General features: G+C 36.0%; 1 protein-coding gene across 1 annotated transcript in view; it reads left to right on the top strand.

Moving 5' to 3' along the window:
* ITGBL1 (integrin subunit beta like 1) overlaps window positions 1–14,806 on the top strand; it is a 153,935-nt gene that overhangs the window by 128,769 nt on the left and 10,360 nt on the right. Inside the window, exon 8 of the mRNA XM_074859328.1 lies at window positions 3,736–3,852. Coding sequence (XP_074715429.1) covers window positions 3,736–3,852 — 117 coding nt within the window. The remainder of the gene's footprint in view (window positions 1–3,735; window positions 3,853–14,806) is intronic.

The raw sequence follows: 14,806 nt of genomic DNA, 5'->3' as shown, positions 1-14,806 counted from the left end.
AGTCAGTTTTCTAACAAACTTATGTGTTTTAATGAGATACTTTAATTCCCTTTAAAAACAAGAAAACCCAGCCTAAGCTGGTCTTTTTTCAGTCTTCAAGTAATAACAATTATCAGTAATAAGTTAATACTCCTATTGACTTCAATGGGAGGAAAGAGTGCAAGGAAATATTAAGACTGTAGACAAATAAATGTCTTGTATAATTATTCTGTTTCTGGAATCTTGCATTGCGATAAGTAGGTTAAGCTTTTCAATGCTAATAGCTAATGCAACCTCCATCATAAAGCTTCCTTCTTCTGAAGTCATTAGACAATGAAATTTACTCTCCCTGTTTAGCAAGGAGGAGAGGAAGCCACTTGCTATAAAATGTCTGAGGTGAACTTGTTTCTTTTTACTTATAAAGTGTAGCTCTTGCACAGACAGTTGAGAAAAGTGCAGAATATTATAGTCCTCCTGTGTTTAATTGTTTCTGTATGCCCTGGAATTTAAAGAGAATTTAGGATGTGTTTGGCAGTAGCTTTCTCTCTATAATCAGGTTGCTATGGTAAACCTATTATTCTAGACAAAGAAAGAGTATGTTTAGTAAAGTGCTGATCCCTTTTCAGTATAATGTGAGCTTCAACTTACTTTTGAATGACTGAATTTGTATGGTAAGTATTTTAGCACAATAACTAAGAGAAGAAGGTCACAGAATAAGGTGTGGCTTCTGTTATTTCAGTAGCAGATACATCTGGCAAAGTGGTAGTATGGCTGAAGCAAGTTTACCCTGCAAATATCTTATCCTGTTTTTCCCAGAAAAGCAATCTGACATTTACTGCTGCAGAATGCTATTATTTTTTGTGTTTATCTATATGGTGATAAACTGAGCCTTTGACGTTTACATTTACTACATCCTATGTAATTAGCTGTTCAGAAGCAATAGGACTTTAATTCACTGTTAAATTATCTCCACAGATTGAGCCCACTTTACATAATCTAACCCAAATCTCAGTACTTTTGGGGGTAAAATATACTTTTAAAGTCAGTACGAAGTTGCAATTATTTAGTGCCACCACTAAATTCACTTCTCATATTCATGGTGCTGATTTTGTCACATTTGTAAAAGAAAAGGAATGATGAACTAATAATATGAGTATCAATTTCAGCAGCAGTGTACTAAACTACTATAACTGTATCTTTGCATATTTAAAAGTAAAGAAACAGCTCAGAGAAATCCTTTTCCAGAGCACTTACTGACTGAGGTTTCTATCCATTTTCAAGACACTTTCAGTTCTGCTGAGGTCCATAGTCAGATGATCTAAATCATACCCTGAACTTAACACCAAAATAAAATATGAGGCACAGATATCAACAAGGAATTTGGGCTTTTTGAATGTATGTGTTGGTGTTTTATTCATTAGCTGAGAAGATTGAGAAGCGCCTAAATCGCCTTTGTGCTTGATTTTGAGTAGACAACCTGAGCTTGTATCTCTTACATGACAAAAATATACCCTATCTGCCTAGGGATGGGATATTCCTCCTTTTTTTTTTTTTTTTCTTTTTTTTTTTTTCCCCTGGTGAAACTGTTGCACATTAACTAAAATGAATAAATACTAATTGCAGCAGGAACTGAGAGGAACCTGTTCCCATTCCAGTGCAAGTGCCCAGCCACTAGGCTCTCAGGTCATTCTGACTTATTAAATTAAGCATTACAGAAGGCAGTGCTTAATTACAGAACATGCAGGAGCCTCATTACAGAACCTTCCTTTGCTCGTCTCTCTGGAGGATTTTCCATCTCTGCTGACTCCTCTCTTCAAAGCAACTTGCTTAAACTGATTTCATTGTCCTTCAGGCATCTTCCTTATTATAGCATTAGCTGGCCAGAATACCACTGTTAAAGATGGTTCTTTTGTTTATTTTAGAGAGTCTTCACAACAGGTGGGTCCTGTTCATCGGGTACCTATCTGTCTACGGGTGACTGTGCTTTGGGACACTGCGATGTGACATTTTTGTAAAAGTAGCCAGGTTGTTTAAGGTGGATGCATAAAAAGAGACTGTGAAAGCCCTAAATAGTTACAAGTTGGACTAATTAAAAATCTCTGTATATTTAAGTACTAAGGAATGATTTTTTTTCCAGTTTCTAATATAGCTGTCCTTGGCAAATAATTATAGTTTAGAGAATGCAGACAGATGACATCAATCATTCTGTAGACAATGATATCTTAAATGTTGACCTGATTACCAAATACAACTATATTTCGTGAGGTGGTAGATGCGCTTCCTCTAAGTTTCTTTCTGGAACCAATAGCCTCATGTAATTGCCAATGCGACATAGTTTTAACACTGTGTATTATAAAGGTATCATGAAGTATTTGCTGTTAATTCTCTCTATCAGCATGTCTTCTTTAAGATACTTGCACTTTAAGTTGATCATAAAATGTCCTTCTAGATTGATTCCTGACGTACAGAATGTCATGTGCAATGTACATTGATGCTTGGGAAGATGAAGAGTATGGCAGCTATAAATTTTTTCCATCAGTAATAAGATTTCCCCTACTCCAACTTAATTAGACTGGGGTTTTTTTTGAAAAACAAATGTAACAGATTTAGGTTAGAAATTAAAAAAAAAAAAAAAAAAAAAAAAAAGATTAAGAATGATCTGGCAGTATGTTGACCTAAAAGGTTTTATTGTCACAAACCTAGTTAGAAAAGCCCCCCTAAGGTTCTCCTTAACAGTCCTTTCCCATTCAACAAAATATTTCATCAAATGGTGAAAAAATGTTGCACATGCTGAACTGTTTGGTTACATAATGAACTTGGCGGATTTTTTTGCTTTCTCCTACTGTAAATTGGGGTTCTGCAGTCAGTAGAGCAGTATCCAGGACCAGGTTGAGTCTCACTGATGCTGTGATTAAATTAGATCAAGAGGAACAGGCTTTTCTGTGTCCTAATCCATGTATCTGGTGGCCCTTTTTTTACCCACAATATCCTTTCCCAAGCCCATCAAATGTATTACCTTGATCAATGGTTTGTGTCATATTTAGAGCATTCTCACAGTAGTGTCATTAAAACAATTTAAAAAATGTGGAGGCAAACTCTTACAAGTTAGGAAATAACAAAACCAGTGTTACCCTGAACTGAGTTTATCTCATATGTGTGCAATGTAAGGCTGTCCTTGATCTTAGCTCTGGGGTGTTCTCCTGTGAACAGGCTGATGGAAAGGATGACTGACAGAGGTTGTGCTTTTGATTTCTATTTCCTTGGGTCTAGGCTAGAGAAATTATAGGGATTTTTGCTTTCCGAATGCCTGACAGAGTATTTGAAGACGTCTGTACATGAATAGAAAGTATCTTAGATAGCCCTGTGCACAGACTATTTAATTCTAATTACATTCATTTTGGAGTTTCTGAGGTATGTGTTAAATATTTTAGATTAATTATAGAGGTTAATCATGCAGTTAAGCATGTGCCATAGCTCTGTTATGCAAAGTTGAGATATGAAAAACATACAATGCCAATGATTGCTTGTTGTTGCTGTTTCCACCAAGATATAACAGTGATACACTTCGCTCTGGTTGCCATGGAGGAGGGACAGTTCTGTGTTGGTTCTTTTTAATAGTGTTTTTGTGCATACTTTAATTAATACAGTGGCTGGTAGTTTGTCTTTGGGGGGTAGGCTGTAGAATAAGTTTTATTTTTTATTTCATCTATTTTACTTTACTGAAATCATGTCTCTAATTATTGTTTATTCTTACAGGGAGATGTGAATGTGGCCAATGCACTTGTTTCCCTCCAGGAGACAACAGAGTTCATGGCAAAAACTGTGAATGCGATGATCGACAGTGTGAAAATATGGACGGCAATGTCTGTGGGGGTATATGTTAATATATAATATAATGTAATATAATATAATATAATATAATATAATATAATATAATATAATATAATATAATATAATATAATATAATATAATATAATATAATATAATATAATATAATATAATATAATATAATATAATATAATATAATATCTTGACAGCTTATAACTTTCTGTTCCCCCTGATTTTATAACATAATGTCGCTACAGACTGTTGACATAATTGATTAATTATAATATATTATAGATTCTTGTAAGAAACAAGCTCTATAAATATTGGATATGTTAGTGGATATTTATTTTAAAACTTCAGAAACACTAACAGTGAAGTAGATTAAATACACCTAATAGCATAAATGTAAGTGCTGTAGTATACCCCAAATTCCATCAGTGTTCGTTAAAGAATATGAACACTTAAAAGAAAACCTGAAAAATTAGGTAATTTTGCTTTGTGTTTAGTACAGTTGATGTTTTACTGAGAATGTTGTATTTTACCTAAAGGTAATAATAGCTTGCAGTACTTTTGAATATTTCATATTTACTGACACTCATATGTCTGTTTTCTAAAGAAGTAGTAAAATTATAAAAGAATCTAAAATGCTTGAGATACATTGTCATAGTAATTTTACATGCAGATGATTCATTTTAATATTGACAGTGAAAACCTCACTTTTTTGGTTTTTTCAGTAATGTATGTTGGTGTTAAGCAGTATTTCAAGTTAGTTTTAGATATGTAATGCATGCATACCATATGGTATTTTAAAAACAGGTGAGTAGTATCTGTCCTGAATACCCTCTTTCTAGATCTTATTAGCTTTATATTTAAAATGACTCTTTGATTATTAATATTAACAAAGTAGTTTGTATGAACAATGACACATTTTATTATATTCCTTATATCTATGTAAGAAAAAAGCATATTTCTTCATAATCCTTGTGTCCATAAAAAATTCTAATTACAGGGAATATTTCTTCAAGGTGTCTGCCATGCAGAATGTAGGCATATATGGAAAATTCTAGTTTGAATGCCTAACCAGCCATAATAATAGTTTATAATATTTAGTGTACTTCAATAATATGAATGTGTAGCTAAAGAATAATTTGAAATTTAATTTTGTATAAAGCACATAAAAGCAGATAAAAGCACTAAAAAACTGGGTCATATTTGTTATAAATTAAGTAGTTGGGAACCAAAATTCATCTTCCATGGTTAAAAGTATGTCTTCTGTTTATGTCATTCATGTTTTACATAATTTGATGACAATGCTTTAATGTTAATATTGCTAATTATATTTCACATTTTGGAAATTATAGACAAAATTCCATTCTACCTTATTAGGAAGGATACAGTGATAATTTTAATTTTTGTTGCTGGCTAGAGCACCTCACATTTAAATGAATAATCACCTCAACACCTGAGCCTGTGTCCAAGTTTCTACTGTGCAGGAGGCACTCTAGGTCACACTATTACCCAAATAAACTCTCTCCTTTAGTCTAAGTAGCTTTGTCCAGAGAATGGCAGGAATTAATTAGTTGATTTTAAAACCATATGCTTTAAGCTTATTTTCCTAATTTTGAAACAATAAATAGAAAGGAAACTCAGCTCATGAACTTATGTAGTCTCAAGCTCAACTTTTCCACTTTTATTCAAACTGCTAGTTTAGTTACTAATGATTCCCTGCAGGTGAAAGGAATTATATGGGAAAATTCAAGTGACTCTGCCCTATTTGAAATTGCACTGCACAGCATCTGTTGACAGGACTTCATAAGGCCCACCCTGGGAGTTGATCTCATTCTTAATTCTTTCCCCAAAATCACAGAATAAGTGCCAAATCAGAAATCCTGTTGTCCTGGGCTTTCTTGTAAGTAAAAGAGGAGGAAGCATGGCATAAGGTGATGATTAAATCCACTAAAATCTGAGCTGACCATTGAAGTGCAAGGGAGACTAGAACATCTTTGCTCATTCACAGCTGTTAGAGCTTGGTGAGGTGAAGCTAGTCTGTAGAGTTTTAGTCTTCCCAGTTAGAAGTCATGCTACTACTAATACTGTCCTCTAAAAACTATTGGATTTCTATAGTAGATCTGTTGGGATTCCAGTGGTAAGTAATTGGCAGATTATTTTTTCATATTCCTGTTATTTTATTTCTTGTTCTGTCTATTCTAAATATAACTTGAGATATTTTTAGATTATTCTAGATTTGGTTCTAGTTTACTCCTTGAAGTGGTTTCCTATGTTATTACTATTGCATGATTCCATCCGTTTTTGTTCTTTTACAGCCAAGAACTGTTTTCCCTTTCCTCTGTTTCTGTTCTCATGCCACAGAACTGTTTCTTTGTTGGCACTTGTCTGGCTCTTCCATGTGAAGTGTGCTGAGATTCAAATTAACATAGATGTCTTACTAATCATGCAGTTCTCTTCCATACACCACTTTTCCTTCTCTTGGCTGCTGGAGCTCTGAAGTGGCTCCTTCCCTCATTTCCCCTCTCTCTCCCTCTCTTTCCCCTTTTTTTTTCCTTCTTTTTTTACCACTGGCAGATCATGAAACCTTATTTTCTTTGACCATCCAGTGTCCATCTGTACTTCTGATCCACCCACCTCAAGAGGCTCCCCCCCAATAACTTAAGGCAGCACCTATTTAGGTATAACTACTAAGTACAGGAACGTTTATCTTCAGAGAGTCCCCATCAATTGCATCTTTCTGTTCACTCACCATTTAGCGAGTGAATTCCCCTCACCTTCAAACTCATAATATGAGCCATTTACTTACAAATTTTCTGTGACTTCATCTTTCACTGTGGCTTCCAACAACATTTTCATTGAAATGTCTCTTCTCCCAGTTTCTGACCAATTGTAGGAATTTTTGTCATTGTTATCCGTTCCAGATCCTCAATAGCCTCTGATATTACTGATAGTTTCATCCCTACTCTTTAGTAACTGTCAGATGTTTTGCTTGGCTATCACTTTCTATCCTGATAAGATTTTGAATGTTTCCTTTGATACACAATATTTCACATATCTCCCTTTTTAGGAGATTCTACCAATTGTAACCTTATTTTCTCTCTTTTTTGCAACTTGCCTGTTCACAGAACTTCACTTATTAATTTTGCACTAATACACACACATGTCTCTCTCTTCCTCTTGGGCTTGTCCACGCTTCTATCTCAGCCTGAACCTCTTGACACCTCTTGCTGAACTGCTTATTCCTTCCTCTTTCCTTCCTCTCTTTTCGTTATTATTTTTCTACCACTGCTGCTACCTAGGCAATCACTGTCAGGACATAAGCCCTTGCTAGTAATGTTGGCTTCATATAATTGTAAAATGGACTCCGTGAATGTGCAGGGTCTGACAGTGAGCACTGAGTGCCTGTAAGCACAAGGAAGGAAGACCAGTGTTTTCAGATTAAATACATGCTGAAATAAGAAATGTGAATGACAACCTAAAGGATTTGAATAAGAATTGTTACTGGCCTCCTCTGACCAGCGGAGACTGATTAATAGCCTGCTTTCCAGACCAGCTGTCCATGTGACAGTAGAAAGACATGAGGCAAAAGATATGATAAATTAGGGTACAACTGAGTGAGACCCTATTACCATGTTTCTGCATGACTGTAGTGAGTCATTCACTTAAAAATTCAGCTGTCCATCATTGCAGTATCAGGGATAGAGACATTACGTCTCCACAAAGACAGAGGTTGCAGGAGAACTTGGCATACATTCTACAGCACTCTGCTATTAGAAATGGATTCATAGAATCATAAAATCATAGAATGGTTTGGGTTGGAAGGGACCTTTAAAGATCATCTAGTTCCAACCCCCCTGCCATGGTCAGGGACACCTTCCACTAGACCAAGTTGCTCAAAGCCTCGTCCAACCTGGCCTTGAACACTTCCAGGGAGGGGGCATCCACAACCTCTCTGGGCAACCTGTTCCAGTGTCTCACCACCCTCATCATAAAAAATGTCCTCCTTATGTCCAGGCTAAACCTACCCTCTTTCAGTTTAAAACCATTGCTCCTTTTTCTATCACTTCAGGCCTTGGTGAAAAGTCTCTCTCTGCCTTTCTTATAAGCCCCCTTTATTATATTGAAAGGCTGCAATAACGTCTCCCCAGAGCTTTCTCTTCTCCAGGCTGAACAATCCCAACTCTCTCAGCCTTTCTTTACAGGAAAGGTGTTCCAGCCCTCTGACCATTTTTGTGGCCCTTCTATGGACCCACTCTAGCAGGTCCATGTCTGTCTTGTACTGAGGACCCCAGAACTGGATGCAGTACTCCAGGTGGGGTCTCATGAGAGTGGAGAAGATGAGGAGACTCACCTCCTTTGACCTGCTCGACAGGTCCTTCCTTTGTATTCCTTTTCCTTTGTCTGTTCCTCTGCACAGAGACTTAATATGCTACGGCTGGAGGAGGCGTCTCATGTGCCCTTTTTGAGATAGATATATTCTATCTAAAGGCCTATTCCCTACAGTTCAGTTTTTTTCAATGATGTAAGATTTGCCCAGGTGTATTGCAGTGTTGATCCACAGCAATATTTAACATCATGTTTTCTTTGTCTTTACTTGGTTCTTTGAGTCTTTCATGTTCAAGTTAAGTGTTCCTGGTGCACATGCATGACTGGAGAATCACAGGTTTGCCAGCACAAGTTCTTTCTTGGCATGGCTATGCCAATGATGTACACCAGGCCTGATATTTACTTATTCTGTATCCTGGTGAGAGATACTTTTCTCTGTCCTCTGAGGTTATAGCTGTGCTGCTAGTTGCAGATATGTCCTGAGCTTTCAAGTGTTATTTGTTCCCTTACTGTGTCCAGTCGTGTTTTTCAGTGATGTCATCACTGGCTGCTCCACCTCACTGGATTGACTGTTGTCCATTATGTTCTGTTCTCTTGCAGGATTGAGGACAGGCAGGCAACAAAAATTCAGAACAACAGTAAAAATCAATTTGAAATTGATTTGATAACGCTCTTAACTCCATTCATTTTGATTTGTTCTCTGGACCATTATTGGCCCTAGCTGTGAGTTCTTGTCACAGCAAAGTAGCAACCATTGAAGGAATAAAAGGGAAGTCCATTTGGGTCCTCTGCATGCTACTGGTTGGTGCAGGATTATGCTGCTTAAAAACTACAATAAAAAAAAAACCAACATAAAAATAGTAAAAAATTGGTTGAAGCTCCACACAAGTTCGTCATTAGGACCACTAGCAAAGGATGAAACTCATAACAGGTAACTCATAGCAAGGCCATTACATATTTCTAGGGATGCTCCCATTATGTTTTATGTCAGTCTTTCAGTCTGTGCTTCATATAGTGGACCACCGATTAGATAATCAGCTTTGATGAGACCTTTTAATATTTAGTCATGGATGTTTGCACTGTCCTCAACACTAAGAAAGAACTAAGCCCTGGTCATCCCAGTAAGCCAGTACTTTGACTGGTGACAATAGAATACTTTGAGAAGTCTGATTTGTTTATTTTCAAGCGAGTAAATTTGCCTTGGTGACTTTTTAACTATTTGTTTTCACCACAGCACATCAATATATAATCCTAACACTGTAGGGAATTCATTTGTGTAATGTCATGTCACATCAAAGAGTAAATGCAACTATCTTTTTTGTTTGTTTATACCAATGCCTTTTGGTAAAAGGCATTAGTTCTTATTACTTCGAGATTCTGGTTGTAGTATAAGTGCTTGTAAAAGCTGGAGGAGCTGATTTATTCTTGGAGGAAATGCTGAGGTAATTAATATTTCCCTCCTTACTCTGGTCTGCCTTCATACCAATCTCCCTCTAACTGTAGGAAACCAGTACAGCAAAAACTCTACATGAGACTTTATGGGTGGGGAAGTTAATATTTTTTTTGTAAAATCCCCAAGTAAATTAATTTTCACGACTCAGACACATTCTATCACTGATTTTATTCACTTACATTCTCACACCCACATACAAGGATCAAAGTGTCTGTAATTTCGTAGTTCGGTCAGGACCACTTCTGAGTGACACTGAAGATGGACAAGAGACACTGTCCACCAAGTTCTCAGTAGGTCTTTTTATTTCATCTTGACTGACAACAAACTGGTTTTTAGACACACTTTTTATATCATTTAGGACCCCACAGTTAGGATGATCCTTTTGCCTCATGATTTTCTTACTTACATCTCTGTAAGTTTCAGGCAAGTCTGGTGCCTGTTGTCTGTGCTTCCTCATTTTTTACATTAATAGGACAATGGTGTTCTTGTTGGGTTCACAGGGAAAGGAATGACACAAGTTATGTGCTGTGTCTGCGTTGACATCCTTTGTTCTTAAGCACAGAGTCTTCTGCTGACAGGTCGTCATGAAAGTCACCATACCATTGTTTTATGAGAGTGCAGACCCGATTTTGACAAAATAATACCTTCCTCAGTTTTACTGCTGTGAATGTGTTGTTAGTTATCAATATAGGTCATGTTTTTAACCTCATTCTGGTGTTTCTTCTGGTGCTTACCTACACATTTCCACTCATACGTCATTCACACCAGTCTTAAGATTTTCAATATAAGCCTCTATGTATTGGCAGTGAACAAGGGAAAAGCTGTGGTTTATAAGGCATATATATACTTAAAGCCACAATTCTCAACTTTCCGACGTTTTAAGCTTTTACAACAGACACAGAAGCTTCCACATCACATTCTTACAACTTGTGAAGGATTCTAGGATCACATAGTCATCACCAGGATGTACAATGGAAATGCTCCCTCTCAGAAGGCTGGTATAACTTGCCCCTAATTGCCATGCTCCTTTGATTGTAAAATTTTCATTACTATCCAGCCAGACTAAGTAATTTGATTCAGAGGAATACTGCCTTTCTTTCTTTTTTTGAATATAACTATGTGTTATCATATGATAAATATATAGAACAGAAACTGTGAATTCTTTTTTATGAAAGTTCTAGGTCCATACTGCAGAAATCATGAATGACATTTATTTTTGTCATCTGTTCAGTGAAGCAGAAACATGATATTTTCAGATAGGATGTTCTTATGAGGACCAATAAGACCATAACAATAAAAATGAGAGAGTTATGATTAATGATATGCTTCATTAAGCAAAGTTAAGTATTAATATTATGGTTCAGTTGCTGTCAGACAATCTCCTCATTCCTTGCACTAATGTTGCTTTACAGAAATAGAAGTATATAGGACATTTATGGAACTCTCTGATATACCTAAAATGCAAATTAGGAGAGAGAAATAATACCAGCCTACCTCCCAGCCGAAGACAGCTTTTGGCACTGACTGGTCAGAAAATTCAGCAATAGGAATGCAAATACTGACTCTTACCATGGCTTCTCAGACTACATGGGACATAATTTCAAAGTCTTCAGTTGCCTCCAGTTAGGCACCTTATATGATTTCTGATGCCCAAGGCTACTCTTGCCTGACCCCAGCTTGGTCCACAAGGACACAGGGATGCCTGCATAGTTGCCGCCATCATGAGGATGTCCTTGATATCTTAGGGCATGTCAAATGGACATTGACATCTGAATTGTACCTGTAATTTCTCTATGGTTCCTGTTATGTTAAAATAATAGTTTATTTCCGACCCAACAGGTTTTTCATCTTTTCTACTGAAAAGTCTTCAGAGCAGGGACCATGTTCTTTTGGCTGAGGAACATACATAATAATTGTTACAGAATTCACTAGACATTTTTATACTATTTAATAGAGAATTTTTATTATGGTATTTGTTATTGAAAAATGCAATTGATTCTTCTGGGAAAAAGAAGTTCAAACACATGCTTACTGGTTAAAATTGGTGCTAAAAAAAGTGAAAATTACTGTATTAGGTAGTGAAGAAGTCAAGAGTCTACCTGGCATAAAGCTAGTATGATTTAGGGTTTTATTTTGACAACACTAGGTGGAGAGTTAATGATTCAATGCCTGTGTCCTTGCACTTAACTACTTCATCCTAGCTCTGAGGCACATCCAGGGGCAGCAACAGATAAATTCAAAAGGATCAGTAGGTATTGAATTAGATACAAGGATGACTAATGTAGCCAGTATAGCTTTTCATGTGCATGGTATATTCTGTATTAAATTAATTGGTTTTACTTAGCTACTTTTACTTTTCTAACTTTTCCTTTTAAATGCACTACAGATTTCTGTCTTGGTCACCCAGACATTTGTGCAGGTGAATGGAAAGTTGACACTTTACATAGAAGCACAGAGAATGTAGTTTGTTTGGCTTTTCAGTTAGCATAAAATATGATTTAGGTTTGTAAAAAACATTTTAATTGAATCTTTCTGTTGAAATGAGCAGTAAAGGGATTGCTAATGCATCAACATTTAAGTTAATTAATAGATATTAATTTGCAAATCCAAAAGGGGCTTATATGTTTAACCTCATATATTAGGCTACAAAGAGCCACTACACTATACCCATGCTTCCCCTATGTTGATGTCTGCGTACTGTGTGCAACTAAAGCCTGTCTCTGAGAAGGCCGTGCTCTGAAGAATCTAAGACATGTGCAGTCCCTGCCAACATCACTTGAAATTTCTCAAATGAATTTGTCAGTATCAGCTTTTCTCTCTGGTTCTTGCTTTGTCTTTCTCTGGTAGTTTGAGAATCCCCATTCTAGTACCTTCAAAGGAGGTAGTTCAGATCCTGCTAAAAAACTTCTTAGCTTTTTTTTTTTTTCCTTCTTTTTTTTTTTTTCTTTTCAATAGGCTAATCAGATATAGATCTTTGAAGGTCTTTCAACAAACCATTTTCTGTGCCCTTTGAATTCTTTCTTTGGAACTTTTTGGGACTCTTCCAAGTTTTTCAAAATCTCTTCAAACGTGGATATCACAGTGAGTTGCAGGACTTTAATGTCCATCTCATCAATGCTCTAAATGTTTCTACTCACTTCTGTTCTTACTCACCTTCTCCTGGTATATGCATATGAGGACGGTATTATCCCTTTTCATTGCAGTGTTTCACCTGAAAGTTTTACTGAACTGCCTGCCTGTTGTGTTGCTGAAACTGAGCCACAGTCCACCTTTATTAGACTTGGACAATACTAAGCAACCTATTATGAAAATATAATAGACGATCAGTATTTTGCTTTACATTTATATTAAGTTTCTCTAACTGCAGTTGTTGCAACTGTTCCAGTCTCATGGCATTCTCCTGGTATTCAATAAAAATAAGAATCAGTGATTCAGTAATGTTTTTACCCACTCTTTTAGCATATTTGGGCAGGTTTATGAAGCCTGCTCGCTTAGAAATATTTCTCCCAAATAGATGTTGTTTAATATTCTCTTATGTTAATAATATAGTAGAGAGTTCTTTATCATAGTCCTGTAATAAAAAAATAGAAAATCCTGTTTCTATTTAAATACAGAGAGAAATATTTGTTTCGTTTACTGTCTTGTTCTAAATCAGGGATCCTGCATTATGTTAAGATTTTTCATATTCCTAGTACACTTTTAAAACTCCTTATTTCTCATCCAGTTATAGATTTTTTTTTCCTGATTATGTCCATTTTATTCACAGCTAAATTTCTCATTTATATTGGTTGCTATCTACTTCATCTATCTTTCTTTGGCTGTACAGCTTTCTCATTCCTAACTCATATCATCTCTCCACCATTAGACCTGGGTGGACTTCTGTCTTACGGTGGAAAATTGTTGTTGGGCTATAAGAAAAATTCTTCATACAGGACAGTTGAATTAATATTTTTATAGCTGAAAATTTGTTTCCTCCTTTTCTGGTTAATATTGATGTTATTAAATATAAACCTAATAAATATATAATAGACATAATACAATAAATATAATAAATATGATATATGATATGATATGATAAGTTTGAAAAACTTGTTCTCCTGAGGTGCCAAATTTTGTTTAGGGCTGACCTCAGTTTGCCCTTCATGAACATCATCTGGTTATAAAGTTAATCTATAAATAAGAACCAGCTTTCTCTGCAATGATTACTTCACATTTTTCATCATGCTGACATTCCCATGTAGTTGTGCCTCTTGTATCAGAAAATTATCATGCAAGTTTTTTGGGAACTCTGGTAACAGTTACATGGTTAGTCCTAAACTGAAGTTTTCCACAACCACAGAGTTTTATTTCCAGGCATGGTATGAAATAATTCATCCTGGTGTCCAGTCTGATTTGGCTTGATTTGGGTTATAATGGACCTCTGCTAGTAATGCGTCACAGCTTTCTTTGTTGCTGCATTCATATTTCACATTTAAATCCTGTAGTTATTTGATTTATTGTTAATTCTAACCAAAGTGACAGTATCTTTAACATCATCTTTTTCTCTCCTTTGCCTCTCACCCATCACAGTCTTTCTTTCTGACTGGAGATTAATGTTTAAGACATACTGTTATATATTTAAATGCTCATTAACATAGATTTTTATGAATTAAGATCTGTAGTCTCGCAACCATTGCAATATGCAATTTGTTTGTGATTTTAAGTATTTTATGTTAAATCTGAATTGATGACAGACCAACACTTTCCAGTAGATCTGCTTAATCTGAACAGTTAAATCAGTATTTCATCATGTTAGCTAATTCAGTTGGGCTGGACTCCTTCAATTAGAGATTTTTCTTTTCCCCTTTGCTCTATGGTTGCTGAATTCTTGAATTTTATTCTCCTCTATGGAGGGAATTTTGTTCTGATCTAAAAGGACTTATGAGCAAGAGCAGCACCTTTTTCTTTTTGCTTTTGCTCATAATTTTGAGAGTCTGGGATTCATTGGAATGAAACTCGGACACTTTGAATGTAATTTGAATATTACATTCAACCGAAAGCTGTGGCTTATAACGTTTTGGGCCTTCCTTTTGGTCAGCTGGTTTGGACATCTTCAGACAAAGGCAAAGAGCCTCTACAAGGAGGACACACACAAATAAACCGTGTAAAGCAGTTTTTCACAGGTTAGCACACACAAAGATAGCTCGGAGTTAACAAGCACTGGGCTAAGCA

This window comes from Strix uralensis, chromosome 2 (assembly GCF_047716275.1).
Source record: "Strix uralensis isolate ZFMK-TIS-50842 chromosome 2, bStrUra1, whole genome shotgun sequence".
Lineage (NCBI taxonomy): Eukaryota > Metazoa > Chordata > Aves > Strigiformes > Strigidae > Strix > Strix uralensis.
The sequence above is the reverse complement of the archived record's forward strand: the minus strand, read 5'-3'. Positions and strand labels throughout refer to the sequence as shown.